At 37.3% G+C, this 27,463-nt stretch overlaps 2 protein-coding genes across 2 annotated transcripts in view; both read left to right on the forward strand.

Annotated features, from left to right (window-relative positions):
• The window catches only part of arl15a (ADP-ribosylation factor-like 15a), a 286,129-nt gene extending 277,831 nt beyond the window's left edge, over positions 1-8,298 (forward strand). The window contains exon 5 of the mRNA XM_077231357.1: positions 8,013-8,298. Coding sequence (XP_077087472.1) covers positions 8,013-8,165 — 153 coding nt within the window. The 3' untranslated portion in view covers positions 8,166-8,298. The remainder of the gene's footprint in view (positions 1-8,012) is intronic.
• An 8,780-nt stretch (positions 8,299-17,078) lies between these two features.
• Positions 17,079-27,463, forward strand: part of ndufs4 (NADH:ubiquinone oxidoreductase subunit S4) — a 30,812-nt gene continuing 20,427 nt past the window's right edge. Inside the window, exon 1 of the mRNA XM_077231361.1 lies at positions 17,079-17,227. Coding sequence (XP_077087476.1) covers positions 17,145-17,227 — 83 coding nt within the window. The 5' untranslated portion in view covers positions 17,079-17,144. The remainder of the gene's footprint in view (positions 17,228-27,463) is intronic.

The following is a 27,463-nucleotide window of genomic DNA, read 5'->3' on the forward strand; positions in this document are numbered from 1 at the left end:
CGTCACGCGGCACGTCCCTATACCCTTGTTGCTTCATTATTATCAATCCCTGTGATATATTAGTCCTGTGTCGGCTCGATCGTGTTCAGGGAGGTGCTGAAGGTGCCGGCGAAGTTTTGGCACTCTGCCAGCTAGATGCATGATTGTTTCAACCAGGTCCGGTACCCAAACTGGGTGAGGCGGGGCTTTAGTTCTTTGTTGTATTCACCTGCTACGGCATGTGTAACATTTTTCTGTCAACTCTGCATATGTCCTTCGTGATCGATATTGCACGTTTGTCAATTGAGTGGGTTCAGCCCATACTAAATGTTCTGACCGCATTTGTGCAGGACAAAGCTCTGAGGACATGAATAAGGCAATGGATACCAGTTGTGAATAAAGCAGTATATATTGATTAGTCACACGAAAGATCAGGCAGTGTTGAGGGACTGATGCGGGCGAACACTGGCAACACAGGGACTGCAATAGGCGGCGGGAATCAGGCAGCATCCAGCGCGTCTCCGAAGTCCAAATCACGGAAAACCACAGGAACAGGAAAACGAGAAGGAGACCCAGAGCACGCCGTCCACAGAAGCCTCACCAACACAAACGAACTGACAAAGACGGAAACACACATCATAAATAGCTGTCTATAATGAGAGACAACTGGTGCTGATCCCCTCATCAGCGGCCTGATGAGCCACCCCCACACTTAACACACACCAAACGCTGGCATACTACAGCGGCGAGACAGTGAGTCCATGAACCGTGACAGACACAGTAACTTCATACTGAAGCACGACTAAGCAAAGGCAGAGTACCGTTTAAAATGTACATAAGACATTATATATGATTTGTCAATGCAGAAGTGTCACTGGTGCTTCCTCAAAAATGTTGGGTGTATGACATCCCTCATTGGAATTGTATTGTTTTATGGACAGTATGGCACTCATACGTTTCACCTACCACATCATGGTGGTCTCCCATATATTTTTGGAGCAAGTTAAATCTGGTAGTTCACTAAAACAACAGCCAGTGGCTTTGGTAATCATTCAATCCCAGTGAAAATATATATAAAAAAGCATAAATACAAACATTAGGGATTGTAAAAATAAAGAAAGAAAGGTCAAGCTCTTTTCTGTCCAAATGGGAATATATCTGAGATATCTTTTATATGCATTTGTAGTTGCTGCTTATATGGAAAGTACATTATCACAGTCCCTGTGCCTTAAGTGCAATAGCATTGTTCTGAAGCCTTGGAAAGGACCACGGTAAGTGTCCCTGTGCCGTCTGGATTTATGGTCCTCTGGAGGACAGCTCTGATCTGGCACTGGTCAGTTGGCTTTTAGAAGAGTGAAGAGAGAATCTGTCTGCTTTGAACTTTCACAAGGCTGCGCTTTTGGGGGAGCTGCTCTCCCATATGAGCGGCACAAGACAGTAAATCTCTAGCCTGTGCGGCACAGCACTGCTTAAAGTCTTCATTTGTTGCCCCGCAAGACCTTGGCGGTGTTCCAGTGAAGCATTGGGCTTATTGATCTTGGCTAAGGCTGCTCACTCTCCTCACTGGGATTTTGGGACCTACCTTAGCATCCATTCAAAAATTTATAGGGACTCTCACTTCACTGCTCACGGCCAACCTCTTGGCCGTTTCACCAAACAGTTGCGCACACCGTATATTTTACTGCGCAAGCCCATTTTTTTTTACTAACCTCGAAGAAACAATTAATTCCCTTGTCTGAAAATGCATTCTTTCCTCAAATATAATGTCAAATGAGTAGTGTACCTAAATATGCAGTATTAATGAAAGAGTTTTAAAGAGCAAAAAATACCCAGATGACCTACTCCATTCTCCATTCTCCATCTGTGTGTTGCTTACCACAATATTCGTGACAAAGTTATTTTTAAATGCAATAATATTTAACAATATTACTGTTTTACTGTATTTTTCATCAAATAAATGAAAGCAGGTTGTTATTGGAGAGTATATTACTTACATCCACAGACAATAAAGTGTGTAGAAAGGGGGGACTGTTTGTATAAACGTCTTGCTTAAATTTTGTTTTTACATGTTCACCTCACCATGCTTCACATGCTGCTAAACTGAGTAAACTGAAGAAATGAAACTCTTTGAACCTGTACATTTTTATAATTCCATTGACCAAGTTGATCTCTGTTTCAAAATTGTTCTTAAAAGATTGTACCTTCCCAGTCTGCGACCCACCTCCAAGTTGAGGTATTTACTTCTTTTTAAATGTGTCCAAAGCATTAGATATTGTCTGTAAGTGATATTTTATGGGGCCTCTTTGAAAGCTGTGTGCCTTGCCAAGCACATAACTGCAGGCTCTTTAGACATTGAAAAAAACAAAAAAAGTGAGACCAGCTCAATTTCATGGTAAGTGCATCTGGCGATATCTAGACATTTCTTTCAAATGTGTTCTCCACAGCTGACTGATATCTTCAGGGAGAAACTTGTCACACAGAGTAATTGGCTTTCTGATATCTGAGAACACAATTATATGCCCAAGGTAAAGGCCTGGAGATGTTCTTCAGTTGTTCTTTTGAGCTCATTTAAACACAAACTTAATGAAAATTGCAATTGAACACGAGAATCCAGACAGTTTTTTTGAGTCGTACTCTGACATATTGATTATTCATCTTCCTTTTTCAAACGAATAAACCATGAGTTTAACAGATATTTATTTCCCTCTGGAAGTTATGCAGCCCAGCCTATAAACCAGATCTACAGTACTATGAACCACTATCCAAACACGGCTCAACATATGAACTCATTTATGTTCTTTTAACTCTGACTGGTGCTATGAAATGGTCTAGTGGCTGTTTGCTTGGGCAAGTAACCAGAGAGTTTTGTGGTTTCCAAACCCACATGGAATTTATCCATCGCACCCAAGAGAATGACATGTAACCTGAATTGCCTTGGTAAAGCCCCAACCTCAAGAATGGAAATGAAAAGACATTCATATCTGCAGCTGACTGTGAAAAATATAAATAATGGTGAGAACTCCAGAGAAGGTCTGGATCCATTGCAGCTCGCTTTGGCTAGAGAGCAACAAGAGGAATTACAGTTTGGCTTCTGGCCACTGGCTTATTTGGGCAAGCCAGACACCCCATTCAGCTCATGCCATGTCTGGCCCTCTTTAGACAGCCCCTCACATGACCGCGGATTATGTCATCCCATCCTATAGACGGGTCAGAAAATGCTAGCTTGTATAAATGGTTGATAAAAAATATATATTTATGCCTTCTTGCACACACTGTATAAATGTGCATATGCTCTTTTGTTTTGTCATTGTTTTTCTTTGAAAGAATGACAATTCCCTATTTGTTTCCTGAAGAGAAAGATGTACACACCTGTGAAGACACTGATTCTCGCTGCTCTTCTCGAAAGCATCAAATGTAATAGTAATCTCTGCAGGCCAAAAAGCAGCAGGGCGCACTCGGCCCCCTATGCAGTTATCAGTCTAGTGTGGGCCAGTCATAGTTATCAACCACCCTTGGACACGTGAAAAATTAGCATTTTGTTGTATCAGCTGGCTTTAAAACAACATGTCATGTTGATTTTCTTAATGATTGATTTTTCTTTCATATCACTCCCTCATATCGTCACATTGCGATTGTGTGGTGCCTTTGCAACAGCGTTGAGTGTCATTGTATTTACTGAATTTGAATTGAGGGAGCAAACAGGTCTTGTTTATTTGTTTTTTCATTCATTGTTTTTTTTATATCAAAAGAACAGGTTGATCTTTTTTCTGTTTATCCTTTTGCTACGCCTGAACCTAAAAAAAAGCAGCACCCATTTTTCTGCTTTCAATATTACAGTAAATCAAAAAACAAATTAATGAACAGTAGGCATGTGACGGTATAGAATTTTCATGTTGCGATAATTACTGAAGCTGTTTAGGCTGCTTTTTATTTTAAAAAAGTATTAATGCATTTTTCTCCGTTCCAACTCGATCAAAAGAAGCCCAAGCCCAATCTGGCAACACTGTCGCCTGTGTTTTGATCAAGAGATTCAGTACTCTTTCAGAAGATGTGTAATAGCGCCCCCTATCGTATAACAGTGGAAAGCCGGACATTACCGGCAATGGCAGGAAAGCGTTTTCTCACAAATTACGTAAATTTTCGTCAATGGTGGGGAAAGAGTTAAAATGCATTCTAAAAATCGAAGTAATTCGTAATAAATATTTACTCACGGTATTTTGAAGTACCCACAATAACAAGTTTGTGCATGTTCATTATAGTGATATATATCGTATTACCGTATACCATCTAATGTACAGTTCCGCAACCTGTTTGGTGCAAAGGAAAATGTACAAATATAATCAACTGATATTCAATTAAAACAAACTTTGAATGTTGGCTTGACAACTTGTTTGAAAGTTTTGGGGAAACAAATTAAAAATTGCTTGAAGATTGAACTTTTATAGTCCAGGTAGATAAAAACGGTTATCGGGATAGTACAATTACAATGTTGTTTTCCTCTTGTTGTTCCTCCACTCCGCCTATTGTGATTTTAAGACTAATTTAATGGAAGTAGGCAACCTTTCAAAGCTGTAAGCTGCTCTCTGCTCTCTCCTGGAGGCTTGACTGTATGACCCAGTGGTCATCCCAACAGCCATTTGCCACCATGGTGTAAGGCTTACCATGTCAACATTGTCACGCAACTTCAAACCAATGTGAGATCAGCTAAAGGAAACTATTCTATGTTCTGTCGCAGTTTACACTTAATATTCTTCATTTATGAGAAAGAAAGACATCCTTGTGTGTTTGTTTCTCCCGTTTAAATGACCTAGATTTAGTGCAAACCTTGTGTTCACCAGAAGGGGGCCTGCCTCAGACAGACATGCAGTCGGACAGACGGACTGGTAAGACAGCAGGCCCGGGGCAGCTCCTTTTACCAAGACGGATTTGTTAACACTGTTTGGGTCGGTCGAGCCCTGGGCTGAAGTGACCTAATCTGTCATTAAACTCCTGTTACACTATGAGCAAGGCACAGCTCAATGCCCCCTAAAGACTCTGCTGGAGGAAAGATGAGACACAATCTTCTGACTCACTGAAGTAGGCTGTCATGAAAACAGCAGACTAATAAAACCCAACATGGCACAGTTAGACGCCTGCTGCGCTACATTGCAAAACCAAGTGCTACATTTGTGATTCTTTTTGAATTGAGTTCAGTTACTGTACTTTGGACAAAAGACTCATTACACTGAACAGTTTTGTTTGATTTTTCAGGTCTATCTGTCTGCTATGAATAGATTAGCAGCGAGTGTCCATCATGCTTGCAGATTGTGAAATGATATACGTAGTTGCATCTGTTTGTTGTAGCAACTTATCCTCAGGTCTTACTTTATGTGCCCATTAACTGTATTTCCTTGTGCTTTTATCTGCCAAAACATTGCAGGTTATCTCATTTGGTTAGGGACATCTGATGCTGTATCTTTTTTGTGTTGAGGAAGGTAGATAACAGATTATGATCTCTGTGTATCTCAGTGTCAATGGATATCATGGTTTCACCACGTCTCCTATACTGTTATCTCATATCAAATGTTCAATTAGAGAAAAAAAAAATACTTAAATATGCACTGCTATTCAGAAGTTTAGGGTCGGTAAGATTTTGTAAAAATCACAGTCACACTGTTACAGTAATTTATTTCTGTGATGACAAAGCTGAATTTTCAGCATCATTACTCCAGTCTCCGGTGTCTCACAATCATTCAGAAATCATTCTAATATGCTGATTTGCTGCTCAAGAAACATTTCTTGTTATTGTCAATGTTCAAAACAAGTGTCCTGCTCAATATGGTAACTGATCTTTTTCAGGATTTTTTGATGAATAGAAAGTAATAAAAGAACTGCAATACATTTGAAATGGAAATATTTTGTGACATTATAAATGTCGTTACTGTCACTTTTTATCTATTTAAAACTTCTATGCTGATTTTTTTAAAAGACCACAAACTTGGAACGGTAGTTTTTTTGTACTGCTGTGTGTTAGTGAATTTTCTGTGGATACTAGATTGATAGTACAATAAGGTCTAATTGTCATTTTGCTCATATGCAATCTGGTTCATGTTTAAATGTATAGTGGTTGTTACAATGTATACTGTTTCAAAGCAGCTTTACAGAAAACACATGTTTCAATGATACAATGATGACACTGGATTCTATGAACAGGGAATTTAGGATTAAATCAATGTCCTAGTGAGCAGCCACCCACAGTTGAATGTTCAGAAGAAGAAAAAATTCCCAGTAGTTTTGATCATCTGTAGCAACAAAATAATGTCATATTACAATAAAATATACAGGCCTGCAAATCTGTATGCAGTTTGTGTAGCAGGTTGCCTTTTGACCTCCAAGTACACGGGTACGATTTGTCACTCTAAACTGAGCAAAAGGTTAGTGATACATTTAAATTTAGATCTTGAATAGCTTGATGATACAGTGGTGAGTAATGATGTACGTGTGTAATGTGAAGCATGTAAAAGCGTTACACTATTGTGGTACTGGCAACGCTAAGGCAATAAATACAGGTTGTGATTGTAACCATTGGAATAAGGATCATGTAATTCCGTTGTTGGTATTATCTGCCATCAAGTGAGGCTGGGTCCAAACTCGAGTTGGTAATGTCTTTAGTTACCTTGGGATGGGCATCCTGCGGTAGAAAGCTGTTGTTCAAATTTCAGAAAGATGATAAATTGCATTTAACATTTCATCAGACATGACTTAAATAGTAGGTTATGAGATGCATTTTGTAAAAGTTCTAGATTAAAGCTTAGTGTGTTTGAGCCCTGAGCATTGTCAGAACGGCTGTTCCAGAGTCTTGGAGGCAAATGCAAAAAAAGCTGTACACCCTTTGGTGGACTTTGATATCAGGCACTATCAATAGTCCAGACTTTTGTGACCTTTAATTGCTTGATAGATTTTGTGTTAAGTAAAAAGGACTCAAATGTTTTTCTACATTAAATGTGATTTTTATTATCAACTAACGATTCCTGCAAAATTGAAAATGTCCTTGCTATGACTTACAGAGTTAGTCTTGTTGAGACTTTTGAGCAGAATCTGTATGATATTCCTTGCCTTGATCAAATTTAACAGATGGTTCTGATCTGCAAATGCTATAATGAAGTGCTGACATAAAAGTATAATCAACAAAGATTTGACATATGGTCCTTTTAATCAGCTATTACTATCAGTTTTGTATATATCAAGCACATATTAACCAAATCTGCATAGTTTCCCTGCTGCGCATAAACTTCACATTACACCGCCTGGACACAAACACATTTCTGCTGTTCTGTCAGGAATGTTTTGACCTAATAAGTAGATACCAAGCTTTTTATCTTTAACTATTTAGAGATTATTAGAGGATTTGTTTAGAGAAAAGAAGTGTTATTGTTATAGTACAATATCCCTTATATTATGTTTTAGGGTCTCAGAAACATGGCCATTTTAATAGCTTGAATATCTCAACTTGACAACACACTTCAAAGATCCTCCATAAAGGATTTGTCTACATACTGTATGTTTGGGGTCTTGTGACTTCTGATATAAAAAATGATTAAATGCAATGCATTTTTACTTTATAATTATTCTATAAAGTGTTTTTTGCTCGGGTCAAATTAACCCCAAACAGAAATAACATCATAAGAATGGATACTGATCACCTGCAATACAAGTGCATGCATACGTTAAGATACAACAGAGATACTGTGTAATATTAATATAGTCTTAATGGTATCTGCTTCCTGGGTTCTAATTAGGTTAGAAGAACCTGAAGAATTTGAAGGCAAAATGAAAGATTAATTTGTATCCCAAACATAAAAACAGTCAAATTTCCTCCTTTCAATTTTCAGTTATTTTTTAAACAGCATTTCAGTTTGAATTTGAGTTATTGCCTGCTGTATTCTCACCAAATCTGCACAATCATTTTAGGTATTTTTGGGAAGACAAGCCAAAATTTTCTTGGTGCTATTTTTAGAGAGCGTTCATAATTAAATATTTATTTATTTTTTCAGATACAGAAGTACTTTGAATTGCAGCCGCTGAACCGAGGGAAGCGATGGATTCTTGCAGGCACCACAACAAACAACATGGAGGCTGCGAGGGAGAGTTTCAGTCAACTCATCAGCCTTTTGGAAGAAAAGGAGGTGCTACCTAGCAGGATATGATTCAATCAAACTTCAAAGTGGAAAGTGGGTTTGAAGTGTTGCTTGCTAGAAGGACTTTTTTTGGACCTCTACTTCGTCGTTGTTTTATAACCCACTGGAGACATGGATGCAAAAAGCCACATTTTTTGTTGAGCTGACATATTTGTCACCCTTAGGTCAAGGGCCACACATATGCTGATTTAGTAGCAGGTAAACCAAAGCCTTTAAAGAGATCAGATTTTCACCAATATTTGTAAAACTAATAAGCTATCTGATAAGCTATATGTTGTTGGTTGTCATGTGGTGTGTGTGTGTGTGGAATTTATGTAAATAATATATGTACATACAATATGATGTATGGACCAATCCATATTTCTTATAATGGCTCAAAATCCGAGCATTCATTCAGCACCTTTATGGAAAATACTGTATTATATTATATTATATATTATATTATTGTATTTATTATTATTATTATAGCAAATCTAGTGTCCCTTGAACTCATTATTCTTTCTTCTTTTTAGAGAATGTTAGAATGGCTTGCTAGACTAAATGAGTTCTACGTTCTTTTTTGTTGTTCGAAAATATGACACACCAATTTACTTAGCACTGGTTTGAGCTGGAATACAAACTCTATCATTCAGTGTCCGCAACAGCTGCATTTGACAAGTCCCTGTCCGCCAGATTTAAGCCCTCCGACTATCTGTGGAGACTCCTCCCCGTCTGCCACCTCACTCTTTGCCCAGCCACGCTCTGCGGCCTCACCCCCTGCTTCCTGCTGGTATCATCCAAATTCCTCTCCTCAAATTTAGATTCCTGACTGTGCACCTCTCTGATGTGCATTTTGTCTCCAGACTTGTTTCAGAGTAGTTTAGGACTCACACATGCTGTGTTTCTGTATATTTATAGTGTTAACCTGTGTATCTTTTGCCTGCCAATTGCCACTTGATGTCTTATTTTTGGGGTAAACCATTTGTACTGCTTTTAAATCGATTTGAGCACATGTACCAGTTAGATATATCACGTGATCCTTAGTATACCCTCAACCTTCAATCCTCACGGCAACACTTTACTTTAAGGTTAAATATATTAACAATTGTAAAGACCGTTTTTAGAGCATTTATTTATCTAGGTTAATGTTTGGTTAAATAGATACTTTTGTTAATTTTATGTTTGTTAATAATATATGTTAAAAATGTATTGTTGAAATTAACATTTGTATTAAATATCAAATTATTATAAACAATTTATATTTAGTAAATGCTGTAAACTTGTAAAAATTGTTTGATGTTAGTTTATTTTACCTATGACATTCATGTTAACCTTATTTTAAATTATCACCATCTCACATTTGAAACTGAGTGTTGTCTTCATTACTTTAAATATCAAATTATTTGGAATTGTTTATTATGTGGAATTGTTTATTATTACTGACAAGGGCATTTAAGTGTAAAATACATCTGATATGCTGCTGGTTATTTCTAAAACCATTGGCTTCTCAATAGCAAAATCAAAGCAACCCAGTGTGATAATCAAACTATCCATCGTATCATTGCTTCCCCATCTAATCTAGGTCTCGAACACAAATTTCATGCGCTTGTGGTCTGATGTAGATAAAAAAAGGGAAGTTAACGTTTCCCAGACAGGGTTCCTGATCCAGCCAGGTTCATTTTTTTTCCCTCTCTCTTTTCAAACCATGCACGTTGCTTTGATACAATGTCTGTCACGCAGGTTGCCCTTGCGATTCTTTGATCTGCTCTTCCTCTGTCTGCGGCTGACGCTCTTCTCTAGTCTGCTGCTCTTGTCTATCCGCTCTCAGAGAAAGCCCTTTGCCCCTTCTTTCTCTAGGCGCTCTGCTTCCCTTTGGTCACGCTAATGGAGCCCACCCTCAAAGCAGAAACGCTGCAGAAAACCAGTTTGGCCTGTTAGAATTGGCTTGTCTCTCCGAAGAAGAGGCCCACAGACAGATTGCACAGGCCCTAAGGCCAGGAACTTATTAAACACCCCATTCCTATGCTTCGTGCGACACCATCTGAATGTCAATAATGTAATTAGATACACACCGTGACACCTTGCAGGTACTGAGACAAACACATCCCAGCTTTTTTGTTTTTGTTTTGTTTTTGGCTTCACTCTTGCTTTTTATCCCACCGAGCGCTCTTAAAACCCTCCCACATGGGATGTCTTTTATAATACAAGTCTTTACTCTATTTGCATATCATTTTTCTCGCTTGGCTCAGTTTCACACTTGCTGTGTCTAGACAGAGATTATTTTTAGTTCCTTAGCAGGAATTCACCAGCAACTGACAAAGACTTGGAACAGAGCGTGTTGATCTTTGTTAGGATGACTTTTGAGAAGGAGGGGAAATGCTTTTGCTTGCTCTCCTCTTAAAAGTTTTTTTTCCAGTTGTGTTTGCTCACCTCATCATTTAAGTCCTCTCAGTCAGAAATGGTAATGCGTGACTCGTCGAGGAACCTTTTTGTTTACAAGGAAAACAAAGCATGTTCGTTGGTGTTTTCTCAAACGGCGAATGTTTTGCTCTCCCTCAGTCTAAACAGCCGAGTAATCTCAACCTGTTGAAGGGGCTTGCCCCTGTGGAAATGCAACAGATGTTCCCTTGACATCCATCTGGTCCTTGTGATCCAGTGCCATGCCACACTGTGAACGTTTTTTCTTTTTTAACAGTTTCAGCTTGTCCCCAGTCAGGGGGCCGATCTCCCATGTCTTATGCATGACCGGGATACAGTGCCACCGGTGACTTTACTCAAAGCCCCAGGATTAAAAATAAACACAGTAGTCAACCCCCCCTTAGTCGGTCTTGACAACGGGACTCAGAACAAAAGCCAGCTAGCGAGATCTTGTTTGTGTTTCCGTATTTGTGTTTTTAAGAGAGGAAGAAATTAACATACGGCCAGGGTTAATTTAAAGATGTTTTCCTATGCATGTCAGGGTTCTCAGCATGGCATACACCTTCTCACTAAAGCAAACAACATGTGTGAGCTATCAGTGATATCAGCTTCAGTGGGAAACCCAGATAAGAGCCACATATTAAAAGATTATTTCACACTAAAATGTAAATCATCCTCCAGTTTGTTCTAATCCCATATGACTTTTTATTTATTTGTAGACCACTAAGGGTGAAGCTTTTGTTCTATTTAACTAATAAAAAAATACATTAAATACATTAAAATGCAATTCATACATGGAATTAAAAAACATCCCACATATTATGTAGTGCAACTCTTCTAAATAAATTAATAATTCATGATATTTGTTAAAATAATTATTTTACTTAGATTTTTTACCTACATTTCTTTATTCGTTAATTTTTTTAGAAACCAACGATTAAGATGTGTATACATAATAATAATAATTTTACATCAGTTTTTGTATTTTAGAAAATAAAGATTAAAATGTGTACACATTTTCAAGGTGTAAAGAAAATATGTTATGTTATCTTCCCTGACTTGATGGGTTACATCACATTAAATTTTGTGATTAAATTCAAACATTTTTCGAAAATGGTATAACAGTTTTTCAAAATCGTATAAAAGAGTTTATCACAAATGTTTTTCCTTTATCATGGACACTTATTCAGGAAATTACTTCTCAGCTTTGAATCTTATTTCATCACAAAGTCATGTGCAGTTTCAAATCTTTACTGAAAAGCCATAATTTCAGACACTTGAAATGCCTGCTCATTGCTTACAGTTAGTTTAAAAATGACTAAAACCGAGGAAGAAAAAAAAGAGAAAAGATGAAGTAAGTGGGCTAGTTATGATGACAGAAAATTCTGATCCTTCTACTGCCATGTTTTTTTTTATAACCAATGCAGATTACTCTGAGTAGGAGTTCAAAAGATAACTTCACTTGCTTGCGTCACTGGAGTGTCTCTGAGCTGCTCTTTTTGGTTCATTTGCAAGAGACAATCTAATGACACAGACAAGAGGTTTGGTCACTTGGCTGAACAGTCTCCATTGAGCTTGTCATTCAAGCTTCTGTTTGTGTTCCTTTGGAGGATTTCTTTCTCCTCCGTCCTCCTCTCATCTCCTCTTTTCCCATCTAATTTTCTCTCTCATCTTTTGGCGCAATGATGGAGATGTGTGTCCCAGGTGGCCCACTCATCAAAACACAAGGGATCTGGCTCCTTATTTCAGACAAAAACATCACACTCTTTGTTGTCCAAAGGAAAAGATGTGGATGAGGATTTACCCAGGAGAATCTGCCCTCCCCATTGCCCACCAAAAGCTGTCTCCGCCCCCTGCTGTCAAAGAGAAATGTCAATCAAACGAGGGCATGAGGTCTGTTGAAAAGGTCATCGAGTGGTGGTCATTGCAGCCATTGTGTTCCTTGCATGAATGAAAAAGACAATCCAGGTTATCCAACTGACCTCACTTTGGACTAACTCCCCCTTCAGATATACTGAGAGGAAGATTTAGACGTCCAGACGCAGCGCCTTAATAGTTCATGTAACAGATCATGGAGTCCTAAAGAAGATAAGCATGTCACAATTTTTGAGCAAGTCTTTGAAGTTTTTAGATATCTATGTGGCACATCCTATATGAATACACTTTAGTGTCTCTTTTTTTTAACATTTTATATATTCAGTAGAAATTATGTAAGTGTATCCCACCTTAGATGAACCATTTTGTCTGTATCTAACAATTAAAATAATTTGAAGTGTTATTGGATAAGAAAAAATAAGATTATTGGGGATTACAGGGAAGACAATCATTGTAATTATATATATATATATATATATATATTTTTTTTTTATTTATTTAATGTGTACTAAATACATTGAAAAAAAAATTAATACCACATTGAAAAAAAAAAACTAAACAAAATTTCTAAACTTCTAAAGTTGGCAGTCAACTTTTCCTGAATGCTGAGTACCTTCTTTCACAGACTATATGTGGAGTATATAGTTCCCCCCCCCAAAAAAACAACAACAACAACTTTGGGGTCCATTTTGTACCTAATTTGTGGTAATTGGCTTATATTCACTACCAATAAAAAAAATTGGTGTCAGTAAGAAGTTAATTATTTTATTTATCAAAGACATATTAATTTGTTCAAATTGGACAGAAAATGTAATATATATCATAGTTTAATATTACAGAGCACAACTTTTCAACATTTATAATAAGTAATAATACAATGTATTAAAATAGAAAACACTTATTTTAAATTTTAATAATATTTCAGAATATTACAGTTTTTACTATATTTTTTAAATAAATTAATGCAGCCTTGGTGAGCATAAAAGACTGTTCAAAAACATGGAAAATATCCCCAAACTTTTGAAAGATATGGTGTTTGTTTCAGTAAACAAAATTCAGTATGTACACTATGTACAGTATGTTCCTCTGTACACTCACTACAGATTTTTATTTACACACCAAGCAGTTTATTTATCTTGCTATAATGTGTGTTCAAGTAATTATTTCTCACTAATTACTTAATTGTTAAAGCCACATGTCATCCCATATATGGAAACATTTAACGTGACATGAGACCTCCGGTGACATGGATTCCTTTGAAGAGACAAATAATCCCCATTCAAAGAAGCACCGAATGTGAATCATACCATGGGACACTCAATTAATCGTTTTTGTCTTGTAAATATTTGATTACTCTATTTGATTTCCTCTAGGGCTGTGCTCCAAGCGCTGTAGGTGGATTATTTCATTTTGTCCAAACAGTTTACACCAGCCCACAGCTTCACTTACGGCACTATGTGGGCAGATTACGGCTCAGAAACACACGCAACTTAGGTTTAAAAGAAAGAGCAACTTCTTCGTCATCACAAACTAGTAAACACACAGTTTCCCAGTATGCAGGACACCTGGGCTTTACAAATTAAACTGAGACTATGATGTTGTTTAGAGTACATCAGGTGAACAACAAGTCACAAGATTTTGCAATGATGCCTCATTGGACAGGAAGTGAACTTTCTCAAAACATGTTTTCAAATCCAGGCTGAAGGAGCCACAGCAGGTGTGAGGAGATTAAAAGTAGGATAAGAGAAGAGAGGCAAAATACAGTGAAGCTTTACTGTCTCTCTGAAGGCGAGCGAGGGGAAAGATAATGAGAAAACGCTCAGGGTGACAGACAGAAAGTGGGTTTTAAGGGGGAGAGGATTAGGGTTAAAAGTCACAAAGGTCACACAAGAAACCAGTTCACATCCACTCTGCTGATGTCTAAAATACTAATTGAAGGCACGGGAAAAGATGTCTTATTAACTGCAGAAACATTTATTCCCACGTCTCATCGAAAGTGGTTTCCTCATCTTTTACTGAAATAGAAAGACAGCTATAATGTTAAACTTTACGCCCCAATTAATAGCTCATTCACTGATACTAAAAAGTATAGACTATACTATTACTGATTACAGCATCAAATGTATCAGACTATATTGAGTAATATATCTCTACACAAGCATACTGTTTTGTGGCAATCCTAGTTGTTTTTTTAGGATTTACCCTGCAGCCACAGGACGACAGGCTGGCAGACTATTCTCCAGAGAACTGAGCTTCTCAGATCAGTAATCTGTCTGGGAATCCTTTCTCACCATAACACAACTGGGTAACAAGCTGTGCTTTAGATTTTACATACACCATTCCGTTCAAAAGTTTGGGGTCAGTGAGATAAAAAAAATTAATAACAATTAATATGTTCATTCAGCAAGGATACATTAAATTGATCCAAAGTTTGGGGTCAGTGAGATTTAAAAATAAACAAATGAATATGTTCATTCAGCAAGGATCATAAATTGATCCAAACTGGAGGTCATATATATATATATATATATATATATATATATATATATATATAAAGTAATACATATTTTAAATGAATGCTTTTCTTTTGAACTTCATATTCATCAAAAATCCTTAAAAATATATATCACTGTTTCCACAAAAGAAAATACAGCATACTGCAGTGTTTTCAACACTGATTATGTGACACTGAAGGCTGAAGTGAGTAATGATGCTGAAAATTCAGATTTGGCATCAAGAATAAATAACATTTTAAAATGTATTAATCTAGAAAACCGTTTTAAATTGTAATAATATTTCACAATAATACGGCTGTATTTTTGATCAAATAAATGCTGTTTTGAATCCCATCAAAAAGATTCTGAGAACTTTGTTGGCTCTTAAAATTAGAGCTGTGGACATCCTATGAAAGGTACCTTACTGTCTCACAGGTTGATGTCTATACAGACGTGGACAGACTGAGTTTTTCAGGCATGTCAGGCTGTTTCACATACACAAGATTAAGTAGCAAAAGTGACATCCAAGACCAATCGGGCCACCCAGGAGAACTGCAACCAGCGGAAAGGCTGTCAGAGCCCCCCTTTACACCATTAATCTTCAAGCTTCTCCTGTGCTGCCAGCTCGCATCTCCTTCAAACGGGACAGGAGAGAGAGAGAGGGAGGGAGGGAGGGAAATAGATCGAGAAAAGTAAAGCCACTCTGTTTTTCTCCTTTTGCTTTCCCATAGATTAACTCTTTGAGAGACAATGTGTTACTTATCACTTGTGTTTATTAGTTTATCGGCATAGGTTGGATTATAATGTGTATATTATAAAGTATACACAGGTTTGATATTTAGACATCCAAAAAAAAAAAAAAAAAACATTGAAAGAAAAAATACATCTAAATGCCATATATATATTTGCAGATAAGGTGAACATTCACATCATTTTACAACCTAAATTGGCATTTTGGCATCATCCTTGCTGATTTCACATTTCAAAATGGAAATGAACGTTTATGTCCAAGACAGGACTGCCGCACTCAGCTCTGTGGTAAAGTGTAGATAAATGAATGGGCCTCATTAAAGCAAAATGGAGATTCCTGCACTGAAGAGTGGGGATGGTCCTTGGACCTCTCAATTCTTTCAATGATCAATAGGAACTTTCATCTCATCCTTAGAGAAGATTCCTGGTCCCTTTACAGGCGACACATATACAACCTAATGGCAATGAATGGGGAAATGCAAAAGTAAAAGCAAGATCCAGGAACTGATAAATAGCAGAAAATGAGTGTGTTATGCTGTGGCATGCCTGAAGTCCCAAGAGAGGGCTGTCTTGCTTTAGTCCAGTCCTGAGAACTGAGGAGGAAATCGACCCATCAAGAGAGAGCCTTTGAAGAGACCTGAACTCAAATTAAGGGACATGCCATGCTTCTGTTTTTCTTCTATAAGAGCCCTTTTTTTTCGTATTGTTGTGATTTATAGGCTAAATATCTTTCAAGCTTAAGCAACAAATAAGGAGTCAAATTAAACTTAACAATGAAAACATGTGAAAGCTAATTTAGGTTTTATGCATGCGTTGTATATCAGATTTCTCCCAAAAGCATAAGGAGACTTTTTAATCAAATAAAAGTTGCATGTTTTCAGCAGCATCATTTTAATGTTATTAATTATAGGCAACTCATTTGCTGCAAATTTACAATTTTTGAGTGCTTTTAGTTATTGTTTTAATTAACTGCCTTTCTATGACATTCCTATAAAACAGAAATTTTAGTTGCTCTCAGAATTAGCAAACACTTGTCACAAAATAACCCTATCATATGATTACAGTTGCCAAGTTAACTGAAAAACCATAACCTGGTGATAAACATGCAATTATTAACACGGCTACGAAGTTATGGAGAAATTGTACTTTTTGTGCAAGTTATGATTCATTTGATGCATTAGGTAATTAGATTAACCTTTCTAGCATGAGCCAAAACGATAGGGCAAATTATGCAACCATAAAACAATGTGAAATCAAAATCAGGTGTTATAAATGTATTAGCTCAATTTGTCATTTGCTCTGTATCAGTGACAGACACATCCAGAGGTGTTGTAATTTTAAGCTGAACATCACAAAGAATTTCAGAAACTTTCCCCTCTCTAAATCTCTACTCTCACTTCATGACGAGAAGAAATACGCATCGCTTGCGTTTGGACGCTGTGTGTTGCCGTACAGCGGTCAGACCATCAACATGGCGTCTTCAATGTCACTCTTTGGTTTAAGCCGAATTATCTCTCTGAACTCAGTCACAAAAACATTTGTGAATCCTGCCAGGTAATTACTAACAATTCAAATAATTGTTTTGCATTTATATATTTAGATGCAAAGAAACAACGCTCAGTTGGTTTGTTTATCTGTTTTGAGTTACAGTGTTAGCCGGTTAGCTAACTAACAGTCAGAGTGTCATCTGTTAATTATTTGGTTTTAAAAGATGGCTGTTTGACGCACGTCTTTGTGTTATCGTAGTAGATTGTCCCTCCTTTGTTCTGAACCCGTTACACGCGTAACAACTTTTTATGATAGTCAACCAAACAATAGGGGGTAATTCCAGCGTTATGGATGTGACATTTGAACTCATAATGACAGGTGAAATGTCTCAGAAAAAAAAAACTTCTTACAATATTTAAATTGGAAATGCATATTCTCAGAGCACCCAATCTGGGGAATTGATAGGCAAAATATGTTTTTCTAAAATATATTTAAGCACCCCCAAAAAAGGAAGATATGCATGCGTTATGGATGTGACGGGAAATGACAGAGTTTTTGGTATACTGTTCGATTTCCTTTAAAGTCTGTGAACTTTTAAATCCAATGTATAAATATTGCTATCCACATGATGAAGGGGTCTTAGCTGAACATAAAAAATCAATGTTTAAAATATATATATTTTTATGAAGTGTATTATGAGGAAAAACCAACGTTATGGATGTGACAAAAACCCTGTTATGGATGTGAGGCGTCTGAAATACATAGAATCTGTTTGGAAAATCAACAATCAAACCATCATGGCACTTTTGTTGAAGCATAATGGCTGTGTTTTCACATTAAGAAGACTGTCTGAAATGATTCTGAAGACACCCCCCCCCCCCCCCCCATTATGAATTAGGTTTTTTTTAGCTTGGATCTTACTGTACATCTTAAAGGGTTAGTTCACCCAAAAATGAAAATTAAGTCATTAATTACTCACCCCCATGCTGTACCAACCCCGTAAGACCTTCGTTCATCTTCGGAACACAAATGAAGATATTTTTGATTAAATCTGAGAGGTGGATCACTGCTACATAGGCTGCCTAAGGGAATGAAACTTGACGGCCCAGAAAGTCATTAAAGAAAATGTTTAAATATTCCATGTGCCTACAGTGGCTCAACTATAAGTTTATCAAGCGACGAGAATACTTTTTTTCCGAAAAAAAAAACATAAATAACAACTTTATTCGACTATTCCTTTTCTTCCTTGTGGGCCTGAGACGAGAGTTCAAGAGATTTCCACGACGCATGCGCGAGAACTGAACAAGAAGTATTAGAAGAAGAACGTCCTCTTCTCAGTTCTCGCGCATGCGTCGTGGAAATCTTTTGAACTCTCGTCTCAGGCCCACAAGGAAGAAAAGGAGTAGTCGAATAAAGTCGTTATTTTTGTTTTTTTCCCCGCACAAAAAGTATTCTCGTCGCTTGATAAACTTATAGTTGAGCCACTGTAGTCACATGGAATATTTAAACATTTTCTTCAATGACTTTCTGGGCCCTCAAGTTTCATTCCCTCAGGCAGCCTATGTAGCAGTGATCCAGCTCTCAGATTTAATCAAAAATATCTTCATTTGTGTTCCGAAGATGAACGAAGGTCTTACGGGGTTGGTACAACGTGGGGGTGAGTAATTAATGACTTAATTTTCATTTTTGGGTGAACTAACCCTTTAGTTCAATATGTAAAAGTATTGAAGTATTGGTTTTTAGTATCATCTTACCATTTTATCCATCTTTCGTTGTGGTAGGCGTTTAGCTTTAAGATAACGCTATCTTCGAGCTGTCAAAACCTGAGCTTGAATGACAGGAAGCGCGAGCGAATTAGAGGGGGCCTGTTTCGCGCCTAAACTAATCAGGTTCCTCGCGCAATTGCAGGACGCCTCTCGACTAGGACGTGAATAGGCTACTATAAACACATAGACGGAACATTAAAGCAGAGACTATTACGGAAGACAGTCAAAATTAAAATACATTAACAATTAATGTTTGTCATATAGGAATTCAAATCACAGGTTTCCTCCACAGTCAGGTGAACCGATGGACATTATTGTCTGTAGATGTGAGTCACTAGCAATCATGTAACGCCTACGTTTTTTGTGTTTATATGATCGCACGGTTTTCGGCCAGTTTATGAATTTTAATGCACAGTCGCGAGTCAAAATCATCACATTTTATTTCGTATAAATATGATTTGACAAAATAATTGACACGCAATATTATTAGCCTATTATTATTTTGTCAGCGTGATCGTTCCGAGCCTCTAAAGGGACGTGGTGGTGGAAAAAGCACATACAGATTACACAATCAGAGAGTTGCCCATTTCTTTTCGTTTTGATCTTTGCAATCTTTCTATAGATAGGCTATGTTTCTGAGAGGCATAGCCTACGTTGAGTTTCTGTTATGCGACGCGCACAAGTTTATATATAAAATCATTTCTGTCTTGAAACAGATCACAGTCATATGCATGATTTAATATGAAGCGTCCGTAACGGTCACGTCCGTAACGCATTATTATGGTTGTTCAGAGCAAAGTAGTGAGATGAATTGTCTATCCTAATAAACATAAACATAATTTAGCTTTGTAAATAAAGTTTCAAGTTATTTGCATTTATAACTGTCATATTAAATAAACTAAACCTTTAAAACGTTATGGACGTGACAGTGCACTGAAGCGTCAAGACCTATTTATTATAGCCCTTATAAATTCAACAGGCAGTGCTGTTATGACCAAATTAGTATATGTATTTCTCAGGCATGCCTCCATCTTTCTGCAAAATGCTTACTGTTAAAATAAAGTTTAAAAAGGGGGGTCTTTGATACCTTTTTTTGAAAGCATGAAATATGGCTGGTTGAAAATGTAATTTAAGCATTGTTGCTCACCTCAAATCTGGTGGATAAACAAGGCAATTTTCTTAATTTTTGTTAAAGCACATTAATACAGTATATTACAGACCTAAATGGACAACTTAAAAAGGGTTTTGTTCTTTTGGTTAAAACTTTATTTTTTCATGGTAAAGATGACCTTTGCATGGAATTGCCCTAGGCTATAATCTGAGCTGTGCTCCATTTATAACATATGGGAATGAAACTGGCTAATGTTAGTTATATTGTTCTAATTCCTCCATGCTGGTTTATTGATTGTTATTGTCAGTTATCTATGTGACTGTCATGTGTAGCTAACAGTTAGCGTGAACCTGTGCGGCGAACGTAGGCTGAAAGTACAGAATAGCCTATGTTTAGAAGCATAACATCTATATAACATTCTATTATATAGTAACGTTACTATGAAAACAGTTCATCTTTGGAATATGACAATACAGATGTTTCTTTATTTGTTACCGAAGTTCTGGAATTTGTTGTTACATTGATTTTACATCTGACAGATTGTGTTGGAAATTGTCCTGCTATCAAAATAACTTCCCCTCCCTCTTTTCTCTGATGAAATGTTTACTATGGGGATAGAATTGTTGCATTATTCCAAATACATAGATTATGATCCACAAATAAATGTAAAGAGATTCACAAAAATATATCAAATTCACAAATAAATAGATTAAGATCCACAAATAAATGTAAAGAGTTTCACAAAAAAACTAACAAATAAATAAAATTAGCTTTGCAAATAAAAATATATATTTACAAATGTGTTTTATGCCACAAACACAACTTGGCCTGGTATTTATTTGTGAACCGCTTTCTGTGCATTTGTAGATCCCCTCACACATTTGTGAATCGGTTCCTGTGCATTTGTAAATCCCTTCATGAATTTGTGGATTTTGAAACACTTCTAGCGTCGACGTGCAGACAAATAAATAAGTGGACTCCACCCACCCTTTACCTAAGCCAATCAGATAACGGCCACATTGAGCTGACCAATCGTAGCACGTTCTCGCTACAACCAATCACGTTAGGCTTTACACTCGGGGCGAGAACTGGATCTTAATTTAGCAGATATTTGCACCCCTGAAAGCAGCTGTAATGGGAGCTTCACTCAAATTAGCTGTTTGTGTGGTTTAAACACCCCATTTCCAAAAGATTGTTGGAGTTTAAGGCTTCTTATATTTATTATTCCTTATTATTAACTCAGGATTACACACAAATGATCATCACAGATCCTGAGCATCATTACACCCTCTCTACCGGAGTCAAGTGGCGCGTCAAAAGCAAATAGTCGATTATCTTCCCTGCCGTAGCAGTTTCAAATCATGTAAAACTAACATGTTTGCAATGTTAACACATTTTGCCCATGACGTCTGTTTTCTTACCTGAATATATATGACGTATAATCTTCTTTATTGACTATGCTGGCTACATGAAAATTCATAATTCGTGATAGTGTCTACTGGGCGCGGCGAAGCGCGACACGATGATAAATGGTTAGTAAAGGATGACCGTTCTTCTTCTGAAGTAGCGGCTACTACACGCAACTACGGAAGACACATCATTTGCACATTTGCTCCTTTGTCCAATGTAGAAAGCCTTGCACGGGGTAGACACGATGTAATAAATTACAAAACGGATGATTTTGTCTTTTGAAGCACAATCGTTGTGACAAATAGCTAGCTATAGGACATAAATATGTAGAAGACAAAATATCAGCCCAAATGACCATCATTGAAGATGTAACAGCGTGTAGGCAAATGGGGTTTTGAGAGGATAATGCAATGCTGAAAAAATAAATATTTGCATACATATTAACTTTTACAATACAATATTATTAAGTCTGATTCATATGAAATATTATTTGTGTGATCACGCGTTTTAATGGATAAATTCAAATCGCTGTCTGCTGGGCATTTCACTTTTAAATGCATGTTATATATTTAATCATTAGGTCCACTGACCTGCTATTTAAAACTTGAATGAAGAAGTGGGAAAAGCTGTTGTGACAGTAATTTCCCCAATATTACACAAACTCGCGTATTTATCACAAGGTTAAATCCAGTTATTCATTAGTCAGCAACGCATTGATGCTTTTCTGTTTTATCATGAATAACGTGACGCTTCCATAGCGCGTTGTTCCCATAACGTAAGCGCTGTTTCTCTGCCATTTTCAAAGGCTCATAAAAATGTGTCTTGGCTTGTTACACTGTCTAATGGTCTAACTCTAACGAAATGCAAATTTTAAACATATTTTACTGAAGCAATATTATGGGCCTTATAGCCTTACACTTCCTATTTGAGCCAATGCAGATGAACGAGCAAGGGCAAGACCACTCTGATTGTAAAGCCTAACGTGATTGGTTGTAGCGAGAACGTGCTACGATTGGTCAGCTCAATGTGGCCGTTATCTGATTGGCTTAGGAAAAGGGTGGGTGGAGTCCACTTATTTGTGGATTTGTCTGCACGACGACGCTAGAAGTGATTCAAAATCCACAAATGCGTGAGGGTATTTACAAACGCACAGGAACCGATCTACAAATGCACAGAAAGCGGTTCACAAATAAATACCAGGCCAAGTTGTGTTTGTGGCATAAAACACATTTGTAAATATATATTTTTATTTGCAAAGCTAATTTTATTTATTTGTGAGTTTTATATTTTTTTTGTGAAACTCTTTACATTTATTTGTGGATCTTAATCTATTTATTAGTGAATTTGATATATTTTTGTGAATCTCTTTACATTTATTTGTGGATCATAATCTATTTATTTGGAATAATGCAACAATTCTACCCCCATTTTTACTGGCGTGAGGGCTGGGCAACCTGTCACTCACATGACATCACGGCATGGCAAACCACAACCCTCCAATCATTTCCCCATGGACAGAATCAAGTCCCACCCTACATGTATTTCTTCTTTCAGAAGCTGTTTCACTTGTCACAATGGGAATATCGCAACTTCTGTTTCATTCATGGTGATATTTAAATGGTCTCTTCCGTCCACTGATTATCAGATCTAGACACAGTAGGGGCACAGTGCTGACCCTATAGGGTGTAACATATGACTACATTTCTTTTGATTTAATTAAGATTTAGGTTCTGAATGAACAACATACTAGAAAATGAAATGCAAGCACATATGCTTTGCTGATCTTTTTCATAAATAAATATTATCTGAGGATTTTTAGAGGATTTGTAATTCTGTTAAATTTTTGGCCTTGTGGTTGCTGACTGCTCCAGCTAATTGAGCTGTCATTCGAATGTGATGTGAGGGTTTGACCAAAGACTATAGATAGATATACAAAGATGGTTCACTCTATTTACTTATGAATGGGAGAAACAGCAGTGCGCTATAAGGCTGAATACGTCCCCGTCCTGCCTTCTAAATAAAAGAGCCCATCACTGATTGGTAAAGTCATCGCGTCACTGCATCTGCTGTTAGAGACCCCGGCTCCCATAAAAAACCATGAGACTCGCGCTTAGGACTGAACATCCGCATTGGCTGCTCTTGGCTAAAAGCTATTGTAATGCTATTTGAGCATAAGAAATGACATTTATGGGACAGTTCATGTCAGATTTTGTTGCCGTTTTGAAATATGTTATATAATTGTAAGTTTATTCAGGAGTTTTGAGATTTCAGGATTCACCCATTCAAATAGAAAGGACTTGGTCTTGGATGTCCAAAATATAGTTGTGGTCAGAATTATTGGCACCTCAATAATTATTGGCATCACATTATGTAGATGTAGATGAGTAGAATATAGGGCTGGGTTTCGATTCAAATTTCAAGAATCGATTCCGATTCTCAAGATCTTGAATTGATTATCATTATTCGATTCGATCCAATCTGATCCGATCTTCGAGATTTAGAAAAGTGTTTTAGAAAAAAGCATTTTTTCCAGCTGTTACCTGAATTACAGGACTGTAGTTATGCAACATATTGATACTATTATTATAGACATTTAACTGCAAATGAATGGAGTATTGATGGTTGTAAAGAACAATCCCCCTTCCAGAGTGTTGATACAACTGCTTTCACAAACTTGCACTGGTGTAGACGACAGAGGACGCAGAGGTATTTCAGCAGCAGTAGGCTACTAGGGCTATCGCGATTAGGCTACCGCAATCTTGTAGTACCGCGCTACTGACAAGTCAACCGCAGAGGATTGCAAGTAACCGCAGCAACCGCGATATTCACGTTTTTTTATAAGGCTATACCCTTCTTGTTTTGAACTTCATGCATGTGTATTGAATGTTAAACAAGTTCATAATGATAACAAACAAGACTGTTTATCGTGGTGATGTGTAGCCTACAGAGGCTTCGCACAGACAGTGAATGGAGAGATCGGCAGAGCGCGTGCGATTACCTGCGTCTGTCTTTGAAGTCATAGCCAGGTATGGCTAGCCAGGTATGTTTCAGTTTAGTTTGCGCCAACCCTGGGTTTAAGTCACCATGAAAGTGGTTTGGCTTTTAGCAGTGTTCATCGCCATAGTAACTTAGCTCCATGGCTAACCTGGTCCTGGGCAGGTTCTGTTCCAGGTGAGAGATCTCAAACTGAAATTCAGCTGTGAGCAAAGTGACACATGTCTGATGCGATAAAGTCACTCCACCTGTTTCTACTCCAAAATAAAGGTCACTACATAGAAAATGATTTTTAAAGACAAAATCTTCTGGCTTTTAGTAACACTTATTTAGAAAAATAATTTGTATGATTTAGATATTTATGTAATTATTAATCGATCACACATGTAGTATTTTAGTTTATCAATTGTTTCTAAGCACAGTTTAAAGGAATAAATATATAATGATGAGCAGAATGAGCACACGATCACGTTATCGGAAGATGAAGTTCGTAGAGCTCTGAAGTGTGTGAATGTTAGGAAAGCAGTTGGCCCGGACGGCATCCCGGGTCGTGTGTTGAGATCCTGCACTGATCAGTTGGCGGGCTTATTTACATCTATGTTTAATGAGTCTCTCGCTCAGTCAGTGGTACCCACTTGTTTTAAGAAATCTGTAATGGTCCCTGTGCCAAAAAATAATAAGCCCTCTTGCCTAAATGACTACCGACCAGTGGCACTTACGTCACAAGTTTTGAGCACTTACGTCTCCTTCATCCCAAACAACATCGATCCACTCCAGTTTGCCTATCGTCCCAATAGATGTACTGAGGATGCTGTCTCTCATATTTTACATGCCACTCTCACCCTCACTGACAGTAATAAAGGGAATTATATGAGACTTCTATTAATAGATTATAGCTCGGCTTTTAATACAATAGTTCCCGTTAGATTGGTCTCCAAGCTAAGGGGCCTTGGAATGAATGCCCAGCTCTGTGATTGGGTTCTGAACTTTCTCTCGTGCAGAACAGAAGTAGTGAGAGTGGGTCAGACCATTTCTAACAGCATAACCCTGAGTACAGGAGCACCACAAGGATGGATTTTGAGTCCCCTGCTCTACTCTCTCTATACGTATGACTGTGTGTCCTCTCATAGCTCCACCTCTATTGTTAAATTTGCAGATGACACAGTTGTGATTTTCAGGTTTATTGAACAGGTTTCATTGCTGATAACAACGAGACTGCATATTTGGATGAGGTGTAGGGCTGGGTGTTGACACAAATTTCACAATTCGATTAGATTTCGATTCACAAGCTTGCAATTCGATTTCGATTCAATATTGATTATTTTGGTTATCAGGTGCAATACATGGCAAATTTTCTCAAGGAAAACAAATCTCTTAACCAATGCTGTAAACTATGGGAGTCAGTTGTATCATTAAAATTGTTTCATTAGCCTACTATAGCCTAATATTAAAGGTAAAGATTTACTGATTTGTATACAAACAATTACACTTTTATTTATTTTTCTAATAATAAAGTTATATGAAATATAAATATTTAAATGGTGGCTGTCATAAAAACTTGCCAGATTTATTCAAACATGCATTAAATATTGAAAAACATAAAATAATTATAAAATAACATAAAATGCATATGTAATATGGTGCATATATTTTGCAAAATGCTCCTCTCTAGAGTTAATTTTTCTAGCAGACTAACGAGTTCATGGTCACTGGATATGGTTTTTCTGAGGTAAATGTGACGTTACATGACATTGTTTACAAGCTGTTTCACTGACGTCTTTCCTCGGTTGAAACAATGATTGAGCGATTCCATGTGACAACAAGGATTTCGATAAGTTATACTCTATCTTTTAACACACTTTCAGATGCTCATTCATGTTTATTTCACGCTGTAACTGGTAATATTAAGGCGGAAGATAAGATTGTGTGCTCGGTGCTGCTGCTTCTCTTGAGCTGCGCCAGAGCGATCTCACGCCACAGCGCCAAAACGGTATTTATGTTTTTGAATTTCGTAAGAAAATGGACGTAATTTGAAATCTGAGACTTTGTTTCATATCAATAGTAACAAAGCACAAAGATTATTGCGTTTATTGGATGGGATGCGCGCTACAATGTTCCATTCATTCATCAACTGAAAACAGGATGACTAATCGATTCTTGGGATTTAAGAATCGATATCGGTTCGTAAAAATGAGAATCGATTAAAATCGAGAAATCGATATTTTTTACCCAGCCCTAATGAGGTGGAGAAATTAACAACATGGTGTCAGTTAAACAATCTCTCTCTGAACGTTATGAAAACCAAGGAGATGGTAGTGGATTTCAGGAAAAGGCCGCAGCGGCACTATATCGCCCTCAACATCTGTGGGACACCAGTAGAGAGAGTGAGCAGTTTCAAATACCTTGGAGTGCATATATCTGAGGATTTGACCTGGACTCATCATATTCAAGCCCAAGTAAAGACAGCCAGAAAAAGGTTATACCATCTGGGGTTGCTGAGGAAATTTGGGGTTTCACCCGGAATTTTAAAAACATTCTATACTGGGACAATAGAAAATACATTGACTTATTGCATCTCATCGTGGTTTGGAAACTGCTCAGCACAAGATTGTAAAGCCTAAAAGAGAGTGGTGCGCGCAGCAAAGCGTATAACTAAGAATGCTCTTCCATCTTTGCAGGATATTTGCAGGATATTTACATCCGACGGAGTAGAGTCAGGGCTGTTAAGATATACAAGGACTCCACTCACCCTGGAAATTCATTGTTCAAATTGTTGCAATCAGGTAGACGTCTTCGTAGTCTGATGGCTAAAACAGAGAGGCTCAGGAGGAGCTTCTTTCCTCAGGCCGTCAGACTACTCAACTCTGACATAAAAAACATTGCACTTTAAGGACTCTGACGACAAGATGTTCAATACATGAAACTACACTTATGTACTTTACTAGTTAGTTTTAATACTATTTTAAAATGGTTGCATCTTTTAAAATAATATTTAGGGTATGTTTTTTATTACACAGTCTA

This window comes from Siphateles boraxobius, unplaced genomic scaffold (genome assembly GCF_051911475.1).
Source record: "Siphateles boraxobius isolate OS27281-9 unplaced genomic scaffold, OSU_SipBor_1 16, whole genome shotgun sequence".
NCBI classification, from domain to species: domain Eukaryota; kingdom Metazoa; phylum Chordata; class Actinopteri; order Cypriniformes; family Leuciscidae; genus Siphateles; species Siphateles boraxobius.